Below are 22,539 nucleotides of genomic sequence, written 5' to 3'. Positions count from 1 at the left end.
GGATGGGGACTTAAGACAGGAGACCTGGTCCTTTTACTAATGTTGCTCCTGGTGACTCCCCTCAGGTCAGCTTTGTGTACAGCTGTTACAAATCCAATAGAAGTGATTTGCTCTCACCTGCTTCAGATGGCCTATGTGTAGAAGGCAGATTTCTAAAATAGTTCTAAATGCATTGTTTTCTAGAAATACATCTTTCTGTTTGCTAGTAAAGGCTAGTTCTGTTTTGTGGTTTGTTTTTTGTTGTTTTTTTTTCCTAATGCGTGGACCTATTTTTCAGACTGGAGGATGTGCAGGAATTTTTAAAATCTAATCATGTGGTGGTTATGTAGCACTTGTAAAAATGCTTTTAAATGATGTGACTCACCATACAGAAAATGGATTTTGAACCTGTATGGATAAACAGTATTGTGTCATTCACTTTAAAACACTGTTGAATAAATCTTTGCTTGCTGTGTTGTTTTGTGAGTTTTTTTCATCCTTACCATCAATTGTTGTAAAGGATGGACAGTTCAAGCAATTGTACCTAATGTTTAAAGTTTTTCAGTGAATTCCTTTTTCTCTGTGACAGTGAAGACCATCTAAATGGCCTCTTCCCTATTGTGTAGCAAAATCAATCATTAGGAGACAGACTCTTCATGTTGAAGTATAGTAGAAGATTCTAACATTGTGTGTCAATATGTTTTAGATTTTTATCACCATACGTATTCGTTAAACTGACAAAAAAAGGGTCTCATTATGCAGTGTTATTATGCAGGAGGTGTAGATTTCTAGCTTTTTTTTAAGCTAATGAAATTGTCTTGCATGTTAAAGGACAACTGAGTATGAAATCAATTCGGACATGCCTTTCAGTGTAGTATTTCTTAGTTCTGTGTTGATTAAATGGGAGCATTAATATGTTACAGATGGCGACTGTAGCAAAATACCAATTTGTTTTCTTCCTCAAGACTAGTATCTCATCATCTATGTATTGTCAATTTGCAAATTGCAGGCAAATGTAGAATTGGATTGCTCTATATGATCCTTCTATCATTAGGGCAGTACATGTTTTTTAAAAGTTGTTTGTTGTCTAGCAGGATCAAAACTTTGCTGGGAGGACAAGATAGGGTGATTTTATGTAGGTCTTTCTGCACGAATTATGTGAATTAAACACCATTTTTGTACTCCTGTTGGTGATGACAAGCTCTTCCCTTGAGCTTGTTATTTAACCAGTAACTAAAGATTTGGTTTGCTTAGTTGCCTTGTTGGTGACTAAAGAGAAGCATAATTTGAGTCATTAGCTTTATAAGTCTAGCAATCATAAACAGGTGGCCCTGCAGCCACTTGCACAGGACCCACAGCTATCATGAGCTGAGCAGAGTTGAGACAGTTCAATCCTTAGTTGTTGGCTTCCTTGAAAAAGCAGCATACAATAGATCAGATTCTCTTCCAAATCTGAGTTGATGCTGTGTTCTGGAGGTCTAAGATCTTGTTTTATACTTGACATTGTATCAGAAAGCCTGTCTTTCAGGTGAGAGATAAAACTGCCATTTAGCTGATGACCTCTTGCCTCTTTGCCATCTCCCAGCACCCTCTTGTTTCAATCCTGCTGCCTTTCTTTGGTTTTAATTAGCTTCCCAATTAACAGCAACTGGAATTTTGAGGACCTGACACATGGTAAGTGGTCCCAGCCAGTAAGAAAAACTTGCATTTCTGGCAGCACAGAGACAGTTCAAGAAGAAGCCTTTAGGGCCAGGAAAGGCAAATTCAGGGACTGCAACGGAGATGGTACATCTCATGGCTGGTATTGCTTTTCTAAAAGAGCATTATTTGAACTATTTTAAGCCTATGCTGGTGTACAATATTTTCCCTCCCTTTTTTTTTTTAATGCTGAGAGACAATCCTGTCTTGTGAGGTTCATGTTTGGCTCATTTGATTTCCTTTTGGTTTCATCTGTTTATGCTTGTGGTTAAAGTGAGCTTGTCAGGTTCTTGAGAGAAAAGATGTGAATTTTCAGAGTCTTAAGTCAGCTGCCTTCTGTACCTGCCCTTCCCTGCCCTTTATTTTCTTTTGTTACTTAATAATAACCATAGTTTATACTTGTCTTATTAGCATAGAACTGGTGTGGGAGCTTTTTGCAGTGCTGCAGTGTCTGCTTACACTTGCCTTCATTGATCTGTTTTCTGTTTAACATACTGATGATGATTATTGAAAGACTTTGTGTCTGTTGTTGCAGCTGCAGCTTAATTCTTCTGTGTCTTGATTTTCTGTGGTGGTGTCAGTTGGTATACTTTCCAGCCAAACGGGGAGCCCAGGCTTTTGGTTTTTCAGAATTTTTAGATTGATATTTCTGCATTGGTGTACGTAGGTAATAGTTGTTGGGGGCTAGTGATTAGATTGAGAAAGTGCCATTTTTCTCTGTTTTTACGAGACTTCCTTGTTTCCAAGTGACCAACTTTATTCTATAACGATGCATTGTTCTATGACTTGGGGCTTTTTGTATTGTGTTGCTTTTCCAGTGGTTTCTAATTAATACCCATAATACTGAATACCATACAGCTTGTCCTTGTTCAATGTTGTGATAAGTTGTTTTCTATTTTGGAGTAGGAACACAAAGCTATTAACCTTCACCTTGTTAGGATTTTTTAAGTTTACAAGCGTATGTTTTTGATAAAGAGAAACTTAAGGGTTTTTTCTGCTATCTGAGGATGCAGGAAGACCCTGGTACAATTAGAAGTTACTTCTAAATAATTTTTTTAATTGGATTTGTGCTTTAGTTGGTCCCTTCTGAGGCATAAACAATGGTTAATAACCTGGAATAGACTTAATATTTCCTCCAAAAATGTGGGAAAATGAATTGTTGCCTTATAACATCCTTCTGAAGATCTGTTGGGAGCCTTGGAGCATTTTAATTCTCTTAAATGCCCTAACTGAAGAGCCAACAGTCCTGAGTCAGACAAAAATATCTTTGATGCAGAACACTCCTTAGGCATTGAAATTGTAAGCAAAAAACCCCTTGAACAATGCTTGAAAATCCATTTGTGTTCCACTTAATTACTCAGTTTCTTACTCTATTGGCCACTGTAATGTTATTGTTTAGAGAGCCTCAGAATACTTCCAAGAATACATGAATTGCTAATGTAGAAAACAGACAGAAAAATGGTTAAGTGTTTGAAGCCAAGGTGAGATGGAAGCTTTTGCTTTGCTGCTTCTGTAGATCAGAAAAGACAAAGAGAGATTGTTTTCCTTTTCAAAGTCCTCTAAGCAAGCTTGTTTATCATGTCACATTCAGTGCACACAAAAATGGGAAGGTGTAAAACAAAGGATGAAATTAACAAATCACTGTGTTTAATTTCATTGAAGGGTGTTTGAGGAGCAAAGTTAAAATCACAGAACAATTTGGAAGGGACCTCTGGAGGTTGATCTCCTCCAACCCACACTCGTAACAGTCAACTGATAACATTTTATCTTTGTCAAAAGAAGTTTAATAAACATGTCTTGAACATACTGTTCCTCTAGTTTCTCCACATTCTTAAAATTACATATCTGGTTTAGTCTCATGTATTTCAAAATTAAATACTCGCACGTTTAAGATGAGTGCGTGCATTCTCCTCACTGGGATCTATACTGATCTATGGTGAAAACAAATATTGTATTAGAATTCAGAAGTTGTCACATCCTCAGAGAAGACAGTTTGTAAAAAAACCAACCAACCAAAAAAATGCAACCTAAACAAAAGTAAATATGTAGTACCTGCTCTTGTGTGTCTGGCTGTTTTTTAATATTTGTAAATTTTGATTTTTTTCTAGATTTAATGTGAACAACAAAATCCTTCATCCTGAAATTGCAGAATGGTGAGTAGCATAAAATACTTCTCTTTGAGCACTGTTGAACATGCTTGTATTCTGTACCACTGCTTCAGAGAGATTCCCTCAGCAGAAGCCTCCTACTTTACGATAGCAGTTTTAATTTTAAGCTAGTTTCATGTTACAGGGTGGAAATAATGTACAAAAGTAAAAACAGGGCTAGTTAACAGCATTGAAAAGCGAAGAATTTATGTAGCTTTTCTTAAGCGTTGTGTCTGGATATACATTTTTATAAAATGTGTTAGGAGTTAAGTCACATTTGTGTAAGTGTGAATTTGTGTGGATAGGAAAAGAACTGAGGATAATTCATATTCTAGCAATGAAAATCAAAGGTATATGAAAACTGTGTCTGAACAGGTAATATTTAATAAGGTGTTATTACTTCTCTAGGATTTATTTTAACAGCATTAATTTTGTTGAATTATTATTCATGTAACTGTACTTTGTAATTCTAGGGGAATTCTGTTGTAGCCTATCTAGAATAGACAAAATTAAAGAGTGTGACTAAGTGCATTAGTAGTTTGCAAAGCTGCTGCATTTTGCCAGTTTTCCTCTTCTGGTCAGCATTGCTGACTTTGTCCTCAGGATTTGCTTCATAACTAGGACTTTCTAGTTTTCCATTTAGGAAATTAACTGAAGAAACAATGTAGTGGATTTTTGTTCATGAATTATCTAAGCTTTTTCAGAGTATTAATCTAGAAATGGAGCAAATCCTTAGTTAAGACAGATAAGCTCAAAATCTTAAAATACAGACAGAAAAGTGTACACTCTGACTACCACGTAACTTAGTATATTATGTGCTACTACATGCTATTCTTTTTAATGTTTATTATTAGCACATATGCTGAGAACATTCTACTGTTTTCATCTACATCTAATTGCCAGTTTGAAAACTGTGGAGATGTTTTTTGAAGATCAATGTGATTTCAGAATATGTAGAACTTTTATTAGGTCACGTTTCTTTTGTTACAGCCATTTTCATTGCTTGGTATGACAAAAAGTTTGTAAAAGCAAAGTGGGAAGAAGGGAAACTGCTTAGACATTGTTGCACCACTGAGTCATGAATGGACCTGGAGATGTGTAGTAGTGGGACTCATTGCTTGAAAATCCTGCTTATGAGTGTAAGGGTGCATGTGGGTGCTTTGTAACACAGAAAGCTCAGGGTACCATTTTTTAAATCTTTCATATTCTGTCCTTCTAGAATTCGGACCCTTCCTTTTCCAAAACAAAGATGTTATCTTATATAGTTGAATTGTGGATTTAAGAGTTGGTACAGCCTTTAAGATGCAAAGTCCTGAATAACGTAGACAGAACATAAGCTCAGAAATTGATGCGTAGGGATGTGCTTTTAAAATTAAACATAATTAGGTAAAGAAGGAGCTTAACAAAATGTGGTCTTTTTTGGAAGTACCATTAGTGTTTAATTAATTGTTGTGGTTTGAGCACAGAGGGCAACTGAGCACCATGCAGCCACTTGCTCACCCCTTCCCCCTCAGGAATGGGAAGGAGAAAATTAAACAAAAGGTTTGGGAATCAAGATAAGGACAGGGAGGGGTGACTCACCCATTATGGTCATGGGCAAAACCCAGACTCCTTAGGGGATGAAAAAAAGAACATCAATTTAATTCAAACACTAACAACAGCAACACTTTCCAAACAGAGTAGGACAGTGAGAAGCATAACCACATCTTAAAAACATTTTCCCCCCACCCCTCCCTTTTTTCCAGGCTCAGCTTTGCTCCTGAATTCTCTACTTCCTTCCCCGCCAGTAGTGCAGGGGGGCAGGGGATGGGGCATGCTGTCAGTCCTGCTTTTCCTTCCTCCCTGGGAGAGAGGACTCCTCACGCTCTTCCCTTGCTCCATTGTGCTGTCACCGAAAACCAGGATAAAAACTTATCGACATAATGTGATGTAGATAAGCAGACACTTCTTTATTAACGGCCAGGTGCATAGGGCAGTCGTCTCACCAACAACACACACCAAGCACCAAAATTATACATCTTACATAGAACTCATTCATTAAGTATTCAGGCATAAACATATAATTTCTTGGAAATCATCAACATACTCTCCTTCTATTTCCGATCATGCGCAGTGAAAGCTAGAAATGTCTAGAAATGGGTCTGGGGTGTAACACGGGTAGGTGATCCATGAGTCAGTGGTCGCAATCTCCCCCTGCTGGAATTACCTTTTGCCTAAGGACATAGTTTCTTGGCAGGAACTTGCAGGTTGTTATGGTCACTTCCCTCAGTTCCCATTAATCGTAGACCTTGACAACTACTTACATTCTTCTAGTCCTATATATACACCTCATAAATTAGTTTACAAATCATCTTGTGTTTTTTTACCTAGGATCTAACTGTTCCTACTAGCTAATTATGACCACTCCCTTCGGCCTTGGTACAGGACTGTACAGGGGATTTTAAAGTAGCAGTTGATTGCTGGTATAAAGTGCAATAAGTGAGAACAAATAATTTCTACTAAAATATCTCTTCATTCTATACTCATATTAAAATCAAACATAACTTAATTTCAGTTGATAGCAAAATCAGTAACAGTGGGGTCCCTCTCACAGGAGACAGTTTTCTGGGAACTTTCTCCAATGTGATTCCTTCACACAGGCTGCAGCTCTTCATGAACTGCTCCAGCATGGGTCCCTCCCATGCATTATGGTCCTCCCAGTGCCGAACTACAACACTGCAGGCTTCCCTCAGAGCCCCGGCCTGCTCCAGGCGCAGCCCCTGCTCTGGTGCGGGATCTTCCATGGGCTGCAGGTCGGCATCTGCTCCCCCAGTGCCCTCCGTGGGCTGCAGGGCACCACCGGCCTCTCGCCACGGCTGCAGGGGGTCTCTGCTCCAGCACACCTCCCCCTGCTCCTCCTCCTTCCTTCCACTGACCTCAGTGTTTGTATAGGTGTCTCCTTCACAACTCCAACTCCTCTTCCCAGGTTCCCATTCTTAAATTCGTTATCACAGAGGCACAGCAACCATCACTCATTGGTTCAGCCTTGGCCAGAGACAGGTCCAGCTTGGAGCCAGGAAAGCTTCAAGAAGCTTCTACAGACACTGCTGTAGCCCCTCCTCGGCTACCAAAAGCCCACCACACACAAACCCAGCACATTAGTGAAGCTCCTGTCATTACATATATTGATAGGGAAGATCTGGAAGTGTTCACACATGCTCCAAGACCATGCCATGATATATTGCTTATAGAAATAATAGAAAAGTCAAGTTAGAAGTTCTTCATATTTTCCTGCAGAGGTGTCTGCTCCTAAGTTCTGGTTGGTTGGTTTGGTGTAGGGCATGGGGCTTTTCTGTTGTTTAAGGCATTGGGAACTTCCAGCCTCTGACACTTCATTATCATGTACCCAGTAGCCAGAGGAGGATTTTCCGAGTGACCAGACATGCTGTTTGAGGAGCACAGGAGGGAGCTACATCTGTAACCTGACAGTGTCATTTTTGTGCTCCTCTTGTTTGCCCACCTTTTTGTACTCTTGTTAGCAGAGAAAGACAAGGGGCAAGAAAAGGGACCTCAAGAAGGCCTGGTCTAACTTCCAAGGGTTGATCTGTAGATACAGCGTGACAGTTTCAGCTGCAGAAGGCTTTGGATTAGGGCTACAAGCTTGTTCCCGAGTTAACTTTCATTCTGGTTCCATTCACCTTACCAAGGTGTCACCTGATAAGCTTTTCTCCTCTGTGGTTTGGGTTAATAGGCAGTTAAATCTTCAGGAAGCTCAGGGATGGACAAACATGAGGTCTATGCCCTGAGGTTGTACTGAGATGGATGGAGCATTGAGGCAGTAGAAGGGCAGCAGTTGGAGCCGTTCATTTTGGTGTAGAGAGAATCTCTTCTGTGAATTGTGAGTGCCAGACTGGAATTCTGATTTTGTCCTCTCTGTGATCTCACGGGCAACAGATGCTTGGTATGCACGATCCCTCCATCTGGCTTTCAAGGAAGGAGAATTCTAAGTGAAGCCAAAGTTCAGATTTGCATTCAAAAGTGTTTTAAAAGGTTTTATCGAGTTTGGTGGCTTTCATTTTAAGTCAGGAGTATGTTAAAGACCGTTGTTAGGATTGAAGTGTCTGGTGAAATCAATATGTGAATGACAGGCTACGTGTATTAAAACTTCCTAACGTAGGAATTTCCTTGGAATGTCAAGTTACTGCCCAAGAAACACTCTTTATAGAGCAATAATATTTTTAGAATTAAGGATGTTTTTTTTTAGGAAGATGAAATTTTTTTGTGTTATATTCTAGAATAGGAAATTGTTTCATTTGAGTCATATACTTGCATGGATGCATATAATTTCAAATTCAGCAAACTCTGAACTACTCTGTTTTACATACTTGTCAGAAAAACTCTAATCTATACCATACTGTCAAAACTACCAGGAAGAGGTGAAATAGCTACACTTTCTGAATCAGCTGAGGAGAACTGTGAGCTACAAAAGGCAAATCTAGTATTACACAGTCTTCTAATAAAATGCAGAGAAAATGGTTCAGTACAGGCAAGGGGTAAAAGTGTTTGTGATTACAGATCTGTTGCCTCCCTTCCTTACTCATCCTTTTTTCAAGATCCCAATATTTACTTACTTGCTGTGAAACTTAAGGATAAAATGTGAAACAATTTGACCTCAGACTGGATTTCAGCAGTTTGCAAAAGTTGTTTTCACTTTTTTTTTGGAATGAATGGGTTTCCAAACACATTTAAACACTTTAATTTTAAATTTTAGGGCTCCCATTTCAAATTTGATACTGAATGTATATGCTAAGTATTGATTTCACTGTTTTGAAAATAAATTTTTCTGTGATAGCACTTAGCAACATGGCCTTTTGTTACTTTAGTATACCAGTGTTTGTCTACCATAATTGTGGTGGTGCTAGAAGATAAACATTTAGCACTGTACAGCTCATTTTGTGCCTGTATATACTGTGTTTTCCTCTAACCTCAATGAAAGTGGGATTTGATAGTTATGTGTGGAAGATTTCATATAGTTAGTATTTTGCAGTACTTTGATGGAAAGCTATAATTGTTTCTTTGGGAAAGTGATCTGTATATTAATGTCTTAAAGCTTTTTGTGTTTTCAGAGGGCTTTTTTTATTTGTACTGTAAATCTCTTAACATCTTTTTGAACTGTTTCAAGATGAACTCCTGTTCATGCAACTGTCTTTCAGAATTGAACTGTAATGCTTCTCTTTTGCATATGCGGTTTACTATATTCACTGGCTTTGATGCTAATTCAGTTAGCAAGTTTTTATGCAAAAGCTTGCAGAAGAGCATAAATATATCAACTATGGTGGAGAAATTGCTATAAATAAAATGTGGAAGGGTAACAGCAGAGTTGAAAAAGGGTGAAGACGAGGCAGGACTGCAGTCTGTCTGTGTGGGCAGCATCTATACTTAGTAGGTGGTCTGTAAATGGAATGTTTCCAGAAAGATAAGGAGGAGTGGACATACCCAGACGTTTTCCACGCATGTCACAGAAAGCAGCCATTAAGGTTGCATACATGCTGAAAGCAACAAAACAAGAGAGTTAATAAACACTGAGGTGATAACTGGGAACAGATACTTCTGGCGGTATGATCAGGAATGATGGTGAATGCACATAATGAAGGAAAAATTTGTGTATCTTTGAGGAAAGCGCTGGTTTAGGAAAATGTAGCTGAGTTATGCAAGTTTCAGCCTCAAATTCTGTATGCTCTTGGCCACTTGATTATGGAAAGTAGGCTGTGCATGAAATTTTGTATCCAGCCACTTAAAATGCCCAAACTTAATTTCAGGACTGAAATGATACTTGTTTGTATTAGAGCTTCTCTCTTCTGTTGGATGATTGACATGCATGAAAAGACCATCTACTGATGTGGCAAGTACAAATAAAAGCACACGATGTATGTAAAAGAGGAGAGTGAGGAAGAAGAAATGTTTTTACATAGGTAAAATGGAGAAAAAAAAAAAATTAAAAGTTACAGATCAGTCCTGACAACAGGAGACTTGATTGGACTGAGAGTCTCCCCTGTGAATCTGAGAACGGCATTACATGCTGAATCTGTACATTTTTGCAATTGTCTTAGCTGGAGCTAATAATGGAAATTATTTATTCCCATTAAAATGTGAATGAATGTATGCAGAGTAATGCAGTGTAACTGGTCCGAGAGCTGTTTTTAATAGAATGTTGAGGTTCACATTTGTGAACAAAGGTGGGACTTTCTTCCTAGCCTATGTTGGAAATGGGGGGGAAAACATCATGAGTACTGTGGACCACTCATCACCTGCAAGATTGCCCTACAGTGCTAACCACAGTGCTTGACTAGCAGCATTTTAAACCTGTCTCAGGAGAGTGTTGCTTTTTATGCCATCAAAACAGTGAGAAAGTGGTGAAATACATGCCCTTCTGCTACCCAAATATGCTTGTGGGAACTCCGTCAACAGTACCACTGCAGGCAGCATAGGAGCCCCCAGTGACTTTTTTCTTCTCAGTATCTGGTGAAGGGTGAAGTTGATTGTGTTGCCAGCACAATTGTACATCCTCCCTCTCTTCCCTACTAATGGTTGGGTAGTGGACTTTGTTGGTCTCAGAATGACTAAACATTTTCTGTAAAATGTTTCAGCACTTGACCTTGTGTAAATGAAGGTGGTGCACTGCATAAAAAATCTGTCTGGAACTGAACATAAATTCATATATGCAAAAAGATACCTGAGACGTTATGATCTAAAATAAATTCCTTGACCCTGACACCTTATGACCTAGTCAAGTAAAATAGGTTCTAATACTATTTGCGTTTGCCATTGAACAGTTACTAACTTGTGTTACTAGTAGATCCCTGTAAAGAGATTAGACAATTGAATTATGAAACAACCTATTTTTGGGCACTTGCAGGTCAGGGATATGTACTGTGTATTGAAAGTAATATAAAAGCACATCAAACAAGTATTAAATTATCCTGCTAGCACATGCTGTCTGCTGGAGAACAGGATTTAAAAAAAAAAAATAATAAAATTTGTAAGCCTTTGCTACCTCATTCTAACATGAATATGTTTGAGTTACTGTTCTTTATGTCTTGGCTGAAAGGCAGAAGCAGAAGTTTGTTTCCTCACCCATGGTGAGCAGATTATACCATCCCAGTGTAATTTTTTCACATCAGTGTGCATTTAAAACCTTGTACTTCTCATTCTCAATGTGCATAATGATTATTTTGTGTCGTATTCCAGTTGACTAAGAATGTCAATCCCTTCCCCTCTACTGTGTTTCTGTTTGTAAGAGCATTTTGCTTGAAAGCAGCATTTTTACAAAGGTACCTTTACTCTTCCCAAAAGACTTGTGTTTGAAGGGGAGTGGCTGTGCCGCATAGCGGTGTGGGAAATGCTCTTCTCACACATCAGAGGTGCTGATGGCTGAGAAACCTGTTTCTGGACTCACTAAAACAAACTACAGGAGTAGAAATACAGTAAATAGTTTCTACAGCAGTGTGAGTAAGAGCATGTTACAATAAAAGGGGTGTCTTGGTGGCAGTTTCAAAATACAACAGTTACAGTAAGCTCTGGAATGGAGCTGGAAAATACAATTTAAATATTTTCATGTAATTCAATGTGTGTAGTTTTGTTCTTTGTAAACAGCAAGTATGTACTTCATGGCTGCCTTTCGGGTGGGCATGAGAAATAGTAGGAAATCTGTATATGTAGCAGCGGAAAAAGTAGACGATTTATAATAGAAGGGTACGGAACTATCTCTGCTTCCCTGTTCATGTCACACTAAATAGATGCTTTTATTTGAAATGCATGGTAGAAAGCAGTGTAAGTAGATAAGAGTTTAATGGTAAATTTTTGAGATGAGTTCAGAACAGAGTATCAAGGCTCATAAATAGGCACAAATACAGTATCTCATAAAGCATAAAGAACAGAATGGGGGGTTTTTGTGAGTTTGTTTGGTTTGGTTTTTTCCCTCCAGAAGCATGTGAAAGAGAACAGACATCATGGCTGTAATTACTGCTACTGTGGCTTCTGAATTTCATGTTTGTTTGTTTTTTTTATACAAAACATTTGAAATAGCATTTCTTCACGCACCCCACCCCCACCTTTTGAGGTATTGCAAATAGGTGGTAGTTAGGACTGTGCTGAATAGAACTCTGGGAATTTCATTATCTAAACTAGTTTCAAATGTGTTTAAAAAGTAAATCAAGTATGCTTGTAGAAATGTTGCGTTTGAAGTAGTGTTTGAGCCATGACAAATGAAGAAATACATTGCTTTTGTTCCTACTGTATTGTAGAATGAGTTGAAAAAAATGTTGGTTGGACCACTTGTTTATTAGTATGAAAATAATGCAGGCTGCTGTTTGAAATGCTTGTGACTTACCTTTGTAAGATTGTTTTGCTAATGGTGAATCAGTGCCAACAAAACTTTGCTGTCATGAATACTGTAATAGCTCCTCTCTCTTGAGGTGTACTTGATCAAATTTTACCATAGGTGATGCATATTATTTTTAAGTTTTTTTATTTTGTATTCTTAAGCTGTGAAGTTGCAACCTAACCTGATATCTGTTCTACTTTTCTTTAAGTCGTGTGATTAAGACAGACATGGAGTTGGAAGTTCTGCGCTACACCAATAAAATCTCCAGTGAAGCTCATAAAGAGGTAATGGATCCTTTACTGTTAATAATTTTTGCTCTTAGTGTAGCAGTGGTACTCAGAAAATGTTCCCAGCAACCCTGAATTGCTTAGTAATAAAATAATGGAAAGGCTGGGTAGAAATGAGAGGATAATATCCCTCTTATTACAGCCCAGTAATATACCTTGCATTGTCCTTGAACTCACTGGTGCATTTGTGATGTGTGAGAAATGAAGTGTGGTTTTGGATAAGAGCTGGAGCCTCGGCAGAAGGTGACCTGCTTGCAATCTCTCTCTCCTGTGCGCACAAGTACCTGTATAGTGATGGAGAAGGAAGGACCAAGACGACTATTCTTCTGGCCCATATCAGCATGTGCAGCTCTGAAGTTTAACTAGCAGGTTACTCTCTCCAGATCCTGACAGACTGAAGGAGTGTTTCCATGCACAGTGGAGGACAGTGCAAGGATTCTTTATTTTGCTCCTCAGAGATGGGTGTGTCCCCCAGTACGCTGTTTTCATGATGCTATTCTGTTAACATAGCAACATGGCAAAGACAAATCCAGGCTCTAAGCAGGGCTGCTCAGGTTGAACCTATCACTGTACCAGTGAAATCATAATGCTCTACAGATACTGATGACAAAATTAACTTGGATGTCAATCCTGTGCTCCATGTAGTGATGCCAGGAGTTCTGAATGATGACCAGGGGGAGCTTAGGTAGAAGTAGCTGAGGTTACTGACTGTTTGCTCCTGTTCCTCAGATTTCTGAACAGTGAAGTGTAAAAGTATTTTAAAGTGAATATTGTAAAGCTGAAAAGTCTAGGGATAGTCATTTGCATTCATTCTCCTTGGTCCTTCATCATCCTTGAATGGTCTTAGCATATCTGAGAGAATTTGTTCCCTAGAGCAGCTGCCTAGAACTTTTATAATACAGAGATAAGCAAAGCAATAAAACTGGTATACATTCTCAGCAAATCTGAGAACAAAAATCAGAATTATGGGTTGTAAAGCAGTGTTAACTGTAGTAGTTTTCTGTTGATTCAGGTTGCAAAGTATAAAAGAGTCTTCCATTGTAGTATATTCCAGTTCATGTGTTTTGCTAGAGTTTCATAAAAGTAAAACAACAGGACTTGCTGCCAAGTTCACCAGAGCTTTCAGAATTAAGCATTGCTATTTTGATGAGCTGCACTTCATTAGGATATAGTAGTTTGGCAATTAAACTTACTTTATTGCCGGAGACTGCAGGCATTTATAAAGATTAAAATGAATTTGATTTCTAATGTAGTTTTAAAATGCATCTACTGATGTAAATTTAAATGAAGTACAGATGATATTTTTGTAATATAGGTTCCTCTGGAGATACTCAGTCATAAATCATAAATTTATAAATATGAGATTCCCTCCTGCTATGAATGTCCCATGTTAATATGTATCTTACAGGTAATGAAGGCAGTAAAAGCTGGTATGAAAGAATACGAGATGGAGAGGTAAGAGTTCTTTCAATAATTGTAATAAAAAGGAGAAAGTCTCTCTGTAGTAGGGGTAGAAGCAATAGCTGAGGCAAAGCAGTAGCACTGATTCAATTGAGACTGAGAGCTCATTGCTGTTGTAAGCATTTTATTATTTTGAGGTGGTACTTCATCAGTTTCAAACATGCATTTGATGATGGTTGATTGTTTTTTTGGTGGTGGTTTAGTGTAGCATAATTCTCTTCCTGGAGTTCTAGTAATTTACAGAAACTTTATGAAATAGCTGTTATTATTCTTTGAAGCCATCCAATAAAATGGTGTTTATGGATAAACATGGCTCTTATGCTTGTTATGCTTAGAAGACTGCATGTATGAATGTTTAAGAACCATATAAAAGGCTGTGTTCAATTACATTTTGCCTGCAATTGCAAGTCGGCATTACCTGTACTTAGCCAGTACAAGGAGCTCATCTCACAAGTGTAATGGATGTTACTACAGCTGTTAAGAAGTCAATAAGAATACGGCATATATCTCTTATGTTGAAGAAAACATGCTGTAAGTGCATATATAGGAAGGATTGGCTGCTCCTAGCTGATACAGTAGTGATGTGTCTAGATACAAGGAAAACATTACTGCTTCTTTTAAATCAATATTTACATTAGATCAGCAGCAGCCTATGTTATAAAGCATGATTTTGATCACCAAGTCCATTTATTTTTAGCTTGCATACAGTATTTTCCATTTTCAAAGTATTTGCATAATGAATAAATAGAAAATTGCAGTCAGAAATTACTCAGTTATTGTTGTTTCTTAACAGCAATTTTTCAAATGTTAGTAAGCAGGCTAATTTGCACCCAGTGAGGGGAAAACATAAGTGACCTCAGTATTTGTCATCATGATTTCAAGGTAGCTCAAAAGAGAAATAATGCCCTTAGAACATAAGCAATACGGAAAAACTAATGTTACATTTAAGCACTTTAAGTTTCTACAGACTCTATAGGCTCATGCCTATAATTTGACTGTGCTTCAAATTGCAGTTGCATATACCACCAGGTAACAGAGATGTGGTGTACATGCCCCCGTTAACTTCATTAATGAGTCTTGTGTTTGCATTCATTTTACTCACTGCCCATGCAGTATATGCTGATAGTGAAATTTTGGCTCTGGAAGTCAATAGTAATCAAAAATTTCCATAGAGCAGTTTGTTCTCGAGTGCTTTTAAATGTCATGATCGTGGCAGTTTGGTTTAAATGTCGTGCAACAAATATATATATATATTTATGAGGTATATTGCATTTTCACTCCAGGACTTTCATTCTTCTCTGGCTAGCTTCTTCCATACACAACAACCTTTTAAAAAGATTATTTGTGTCCTTCAATTAAAAAAAAAAAAATAAATAAATTAGGCAACTGTCTATTAAACCTATTTAAAATTGCCTTCTGTTCTTCCATATGTCTTGATAGATTACACATCTTGAAAGAGTTTCAGGTTATTTCACTAATGAAAGAGGTCTTGGCAGACTACCTCTGTAGCGTCTGCCTTGGAGACTGTAATTAGAACTTTGGTTTCTGTTGCTGGTGGAATTCATCCCTGCTCCCGTTTCTGTTCCTTTACTGCTTAGGGGAAAAGGGTCCTAAAAATGTAAACCTGTCATTTCCACACTTTCCTGGCAAGAAATGTGTGGTTGAAATGTTTATAAATTAAGTTAGGAAACAGTCTAGAAAATCTCTACTCTGTATGCAGATAAACCCCCTTTAATGTAGTCTGAGAAAGGAACTTTCAAAGACCTAAAAATAGGTAACATCCAAAAATTGACAATTTTTGTTGAAATAGTAGAGATTTATTTATTTTTTTTTTTTGTCAGCAGGCTACATAACTTGTGTTTGGCAGCTCTGGTACACCTGAAATCTAAGGGTACGGAGAACCAGAATTCATGGTCTCTATAGATTTGTATTCACATTTGTATTTAAGAGATCAATTAAAAGTTAACGAAATTTGTGATTTTCTGATGTTTCTAGGATTTCCACTCACTTTGCAAAAGTTTTCTGAATTGCATGACCCTGTTCCACAGGTGCATTTGCAGTTCCCACTGATGGCTGTGAAATTGTGAATTTTTGAAATAAATATATTGGCCTCTTGAAATAAATATATTGGCCTCTTGAAATAAATATATTGGCCTCTTGAAATGTGGCCAGTAAACCCCTTTTCATATTGCTTTACTTTGTTCTTTGACGTTGTGGAATATAGCACGTGTGGTTTTGCGTACAAAGCTGATCTGACCTTGTCTGCTAGAAAGAATAATGCCAGAGATCCCAAAAGCAATTAAGATTTTCCATTACTACATGTGGGACCTAAGTGTTGCCTTTTCTTTGTTCATTTGGTTAAGCCGCCTTCCTACAAAAAATGAATCATTTTACTTCTACTGTATCATACAGCAAAAACGTGTTAAAACTCTAGGAAATGTACCTTCAGAGTCAACAACATATGAAGCTAGTTATACTTCTAGGATTGGGATTATTCTGTGAGAAGTAATTTGAAGGAAATTAAGTAAATTATGAAATCTATAGATAAGATAGTACCTTTTGTTCTGAGGGTTGAAAGCTAGCTTCAGAAATATGCTGGAAGTATTCTTTATGATTAAGGTCCACTGGTAAATTATTTTGAACCAGTATTGCATTAATGCTGAGCTATATAAAAAAAAAAATAACGCATTTAACTGCAAGTCCAATCAGCTCTGACTTATTTTTTTGGTTTGATGTTATTTAACTTTAATATGTGGTTGGTTGACTTTAAGGAGACAGCCAAAGCAATTATCTACAAACAGTAATTCACAGCATGTGTAATTGCATGTAAAGTCATTTTGGTAGGTCAGATTCTGGATTTTCTCTGAAGCAGTTTGTTTAGTATTTGTGCTTATCTCATGTTTAATTAATCTTCTTTAATTAAAGGCTTTTAATTAGGAAACTGCTCTGTAGTGAATATATTGTTAAAATACAGAAAAATGATAAAAGAAATCTTCAGCTTGAGAAGTATGTGAAAAAATCTGAATTCAGCTAAGCTAAGTGTGTCTATATAAACAAAATATTTTGTGTATATATATATATAAATATATATACATACACACTGAAAGTACTAATTAGGACATGCAGTCATCTGTTTCAGGATACTCTAGAGCACTGGAGATACCGTCTCTAGATCGGTGATTATCAATTTCTAGAGTGTTGCCTATTCATCTGCTTAGTATTTACCAGATAAAGTTTTGAATACTCGGTGCATTTTTTCATTTGTTCCCGTTTTTTATTGAAGAGAACAATTTTAAGATCAGGATGACTCTTTGGAATTATTGATTTGATTGGGGAATGGTGTGAAAGTGTATGCTGTAGCAACAGAAGAGCAATTTCCTACCTGAAGAGTACTGGACATGTAGCTATTGCATGCACTGCCCATTTCTGTGGGTTTTTTATCCTGTTCTTAATAGCACTGAAGGCCCTGTGATAGGAGTGTGTGCACAGTCCTGAATTCATTAAATGATAATGTAGTCATCGTTGCCTTGATGATGCTGGGCAGCACTAAGCCAGGTCTAAATGCTCATTCCCTTGTCCAAGATATCCCTAGATTATTTGACTATCTCTGAACCCTCTGCAACTTCTGCACACAGGAGCCACCTTAATGTTACCGTGAGAATAACTGTGATTCCAGTACTTAGGATCCAAAAACGTGGATCCTCATCCTGTGGAGTGGGCTCTTCTAAAACAAAGGAGCAATGAGCTAGGGTAAAGGGTGGGTAGGGTGCTGTGCAGTGCCACGTGGGTAACAGTACTTGCATGTTCTTTTCGTCAGTAAAAGCAGCAAAGTAAGAAGGTGGCACCTTTAGTTTTATTGTTGGCTTGCTAGCGGAAGCCACTTCCTCTCCGCATGTCCACTTTCTTCTCTGTAAGGTTTGCCTGCATTTACTTCTTATGGCTTTAAATACTTTGATGCTAAGGTTGGCACAGCTGATGGAGGGCAGTATATGTTCCATATGATCTCGCAGCAGCTGGTTACCACCAGTGAGCTGGAGAGGTTCCTGGGTGTGACACTGGTTCTCCAGATGGGGTTGTAGAGGGGGGAGTTGGAGTTCATTCAGAGCATGTGCCAGTCAGGACAAGAGCTGATAGCCCAACTGTATAGATGCCCCCTCTGTATATTGTGCAGTGGATCTTTTTTAGGTCTGTACAGCCATGCATAATTGTGGGGATTTTGTATTAGTTAATACTAAATTTAAACTCCACTCTGCTTAACAGCAACAGTTTAAAGAATAAAATGGCAAGAAGGCAGCTTTTTCCTTGTTGGTTTACAATGCTTACAGACTATTTTTACACCTCGCCTCTCTCACCAGCTGAGGCTGATACAAGTTCTTTATCCCTATTCTTTTTAGTGCCGTCCCTGATTCCAAAGCAGAGCTTAGACTCTGAAATGAGTTGCTGTCATATCTGTCAATGTTAAATTTCACTATCTGTGGAAGTCTGAGAGTGCTCTCATGGATTAGGGCTCTCATCTTTCGTTTATCTCTCTCTCCCCTGCTCCAGTGGAATAAACTGAAAATAAAACATATATGTTATTTCACTAGAAAAGAGAAAATAGCCAGAATAATTTTATTTTCCCTTGGGTATTTCCTTTCAGTGAAATGCTGATTATTTTATCTAATCAGGATTTGCCACTTACCATCTCCTGATAGATTTTGCTCTTTGAATGTACTTGAGAAAGTCACTGACTTTTGCAGCAAATAATATTTTAAAATATTTCTAGTATTTTCATGATCCAGTCTTTGTATTTAGAATTTCAGCTCAAGCATAGCCTTTGTAAGTCCTTTGCGTAAGTGTGTGTGGATAGTAAACAAGAATGCCCATTGCAGCTGACAAAAATACACAGGTGAATTCTTCACAGTTGCTTTTTGGCATGGGAATGTTGAATTATGCCATAGCCCTCACTGGTATTTGTGTATAGGATTTATTTTTATTAAACAAGAGACAAGCACTCCATTAATCTCAAGCAGCATGTCAGTCTGCTCAGTTACTGAAATGTGATTTTCTTTTCCTTTAACTTTTTTTTTTTAAAAAGCTGGTAGTGTGTAGCCTGAAAATGGCTTGACTGCCTTGATTCTCAAAGCTGACTCACAATTAGAGGTGGTGGGTTTTTAAATGTAGGTTACTGCAATCAAAAGGATGGATTTAAAACTTTAAAATACATGAAAAACATCTGAAAGAGGAGAAAGAAGGTGGCTTTTCCCCATGTTTTGTAAAACAAATACACTTGTTTTTCCTTTGTTTCTTCACGCTTGTGTGATAGGACTGGTGTATGTGTCTGCCTGCTGTCTGGGTGGTGTTTTGGTACTAAGACAATCCTGTACCCAATATTATTTATTTGCCTTTGTATCTAGTTCTAGTAGAAGAGTTGAAGGAAGAAATGGATCAGCAGCAATTTCTGTTTTTAGCAAAATGTCTGCACTGCACAGCAGCCCAAGAGCTTCTGTTCAACAGAGATCGTACTGGGACTGGCAGGGGAGTGACTGGCTGAGGTGGTGATTTTGTACTCCTGCCAGGGGGAGCTCCTGGTGGGAGACAGCAGCTCGGGGTCACCCAGAACTTCGTGGTACAAAATGACCTACAGTGGTCCAGGGCCAGGTAGGCAGCTTAGTGCAGCTCTGACAGCACACGTCGGGTAGCTGCTGATTGCTTAGGTTGAGCAAGCCACTGAATCTCAGGTGTCCAGCGCCCGGAGGGAAGTCAGATACAGTATCTTTGCTAAGAAGAGCAGCTGGATTCAGAGACACGCTTCCTGGAGCCTTGCCCTTCTGCCTACCTTCCCTCAGGTACCACTAGTCCTTTGATGTTTTGAATTAGGCTGTCTCCACTGATTTCCTAATGCAGCTGAACTAAGGTTGTAAATAGTCTTAAAATAAATATGAATTTTAAAACTGATTCAGAAAACCCCTGAGCATTGTTCCTCTTCTGTGATGTACAGTGGCAAAAATGCATATGTACACGCACTCGACTCAGCAGAAATGGGGGTGAGGGTTACCTCCTGAATGTGGAGACCTCCTGTCTCAGCACCATGTCCACTTAAGGAGAAGTGCATCTCTGTGGTAAATCCACTTTGAGAGGTTCCAGCTGCCCCAGCCCTGGCAAGCATGTACCATTTCCAGTCACCCTGATCTCCCTCTCACCCCACCTGAGAGGAGAAATGGCAAGGGGGTGGGCGTGGGGCAGAAATCTCCTGAGGAGGGGAGTGTTGGGGCACTGGAACCTCTGACACCTCAGTTGGCTAAACTGCTGGTCTGTGTAGTCATGCTTGGTGGTGAACTCCATTAACTTCTGGGGGGGAGCAGAGCAGTGCCAGTATATTCCCAGTAACCTCTCAGCATTTTCCCTTTGCAGGAGGTCCTGTGGCAAGCTTGTATGCTCTCACTTTTCAGTAGAGGACAGCTTGGTTCACCTCCTGGATGTCACTTTAATTAGCTCTTTGTGTAGAAGAGTGCTGTTTAATTGCACAGGTCTCTTTTGTGACTTGTGATTGAAGTCCCACATAATTGGGTTTTATCTTCTACAAAAAATTGTGGAATCAGACCATGTGAGAACTTTAAAATAAAACCCTCTATCAGCCCACAGATACTAAAGAACAATTACCATGCTGGCATTAGAAAATGGTTCCCTTCAGAAGGAGAGCTGTGAAAGGATGTGCTCAGCGTGCGGGTGTACAGAACTGGGCTTGCTCGCATAGCAAGATAGAACCCAGCTTTAGATGCTGTGTCATTGTATGTCCTTACAGGCTTGTTAATCTAGTTAGTGCTGTGATAATTCGTAATTATCCTTTATTATCTTTTTGGAAATCGAAAGGTAGTCGCAATTTTTATTTGAATTTTAGATCTGATTGAAAATTACAAGCAATATTAGTTTCTGTGGGTATTCTGTAGAGTGGCTATTACTATTATTTATTTTAAGGAAAGAACAAGGTTTCTTCTCAAATTAGCAGTAATCTCAGTTTTTACTGAATCTAGCGTTGCACTGAGATAGTGAACTAATTAGCATTACTAATGACAAGCTAAGATTAGAGATATGTGAAATGGAACTCATTGTAAAAGACAGCAGGCTGAACTGATTACTATTTGCTGTGGATTTTGTTCATGCTTGTTCAGGCAAGTCCAAAGTAAAGATTCTACCATATGTGAGGCTTTATCTTCATTGTGAGCTTTAGTTCAATAATTTTTGCTAATTACTGTTGAAGCAGAGATCAGAATTTTGTGTTTCTTGGCCCTCATCTTTTGATAGCCAGAATTGCTACATGGTCATGCTCAGATACTAGAAGCCCAACTTGAAGGAAATGGGTAGAATACCAAGACTGTCCATTAATAACATATCACATACTGACCTGAAAATCAAAACCATTTTGCACAGATGAAAAGAAAATGAGCAGATTCTCTTCCTTGCTACTGGTATGCCCCCTGCATAAATTCTTTTCCAAATTGGTTCTTAGAGCATCCTCATCACCGTAGTGTGCAAGTGCCGCCTTCCAGTTTATTAAGGAGCATTTCTAACACCTATCCCGATGGTTCTTTTTTTGTTTGTTTGATTTCTGTTTGTTTTTGTTATTGCATCATCTCTCTGTTGTGAAGAACTGTGTACTATTTTGACAGGTGGTAGTTTTTTCAGTGTACCCGTTATCAGCAGTATTGAGAAGCACAAGGTCAGGATTATAATTACAGGATGATACTCAATAGTCTTTTTCAGTTTGGGTCTCGATGCAGATCAGCTTGGTCTCATTTGCAGAATGTTGTGTTGCTCTCAAGTGGTGTAATATTTTTGACCTAGGTCTTGGTCGTGGGATTTTAAGTATTGGTCAGAGATGGTAGACTTAGGTCACTTGATGCTTATTAAGGTCTGAGATTACAAACAATTATTGAAAAAATATATGTATGGGAAATGAATGAAGGCAGCGAAGGACAAAGCTGCAGGTGGTTGCCTGTAGTGAGAGATGCAAGAGTACTGGAGTTTGCTTAACGCTGAAGTCTTCATGCCTAACTATGCTGCATTTCTGCTGTCCAAGCAGCGCTGAAGATGGTGTGTGTAACTACAGCTGAGTTGTATAGCAGGGCAGAATAGAGTTGAATCACCAGGCAAAAGTGATGGAAAATGAACTCTTAAGTGAAATTTAGGATTGGGGAGAAACCTGAATCATATTAGACAGTAGAGGTGATGTTTCTGCTAAAAGGAATTTGTCCCTGTTGAGAATTCCTCAAAACCCAACATTATTTCTGGGTTACTTGGATTTTGCTTTCAACAGCTTTTCCTGAGTAGATCAAAATGAGCCTTGAGGCAGTCTTGGGAAGTAAGGGATATGAAGAGCTTTGCTGACAACTGACTCTGTGTCTTCCGATTCATCTACTGAAACCTTTATATTTAAAAGAACCAATGAGATACGTGATATTGAAGGCTCCACAAGTTAATCTGTTGGTGTAGGGTACAGTTGCCATCACTTCTCACTTGGTACAATCCTCTTGTAAAATGCTGTATCTTTCATGAGTATTGGGCTGGATTTCTGCTCTTTCTTATTTCAGAATGAACCTGCTACATCCTCTTGGTCAGCATGGAA

The 22,539-nt window shown here is 38.4% G+C and overlaps 1 protein-coding gene across 4 annotated transcripts in view; it reads left to right on the top strand.

The window, feature by feature from the left end:
- Positions 1 to 22,539, top strand: part of PEPD (peptidase D) — a 145,757-nt gene that overhangs the window by 32,153 nt on the left and 91,065 nt on the right. For 3 of the 4 annotated variants that reach the window (XM_074913382.1, XM_074913380.1, XM_074913383.1), the window contains 3 exons: positions 3,786 to 3,830; positions 12,395 to 12,470; positions 13,882 to 13,928. In XM_074913382.1, the coding sequence (XP_074769483.1) occupies positions 3,786 to 3,830; positions 12,395 to 12,470; positions 13,882 to 13,928 (168 nt within the window). The remainder of the gene's footprint in view (positions 1 to 3,785; positions 3,831 to 12,394; positions 12,471 to 13,881; positions 13,929 to 22,539) is intronic. The other variant, XM_074913381.1, reaches the window with a different exon arrangement.

Source organism: Athene noctua, chromosome 9 (assembly GCF_965140245.1).
Source record: "Athene noctua chromosome 9, bAthNoc1.hap1.1, whole genome shotgun sequence".
In the NCBI taxonomy this organism is placed as follows: domain Eukaryota; kingdom Metazoa; phylum Chordata; class Aves; order Strigiformes; family Strigidae; genus Athene; species Athene noctua.
Note: the sequence above shows the minus strand (reverse complement) of the source record. Positions and strands in the feature narration are given on the sequence as shown.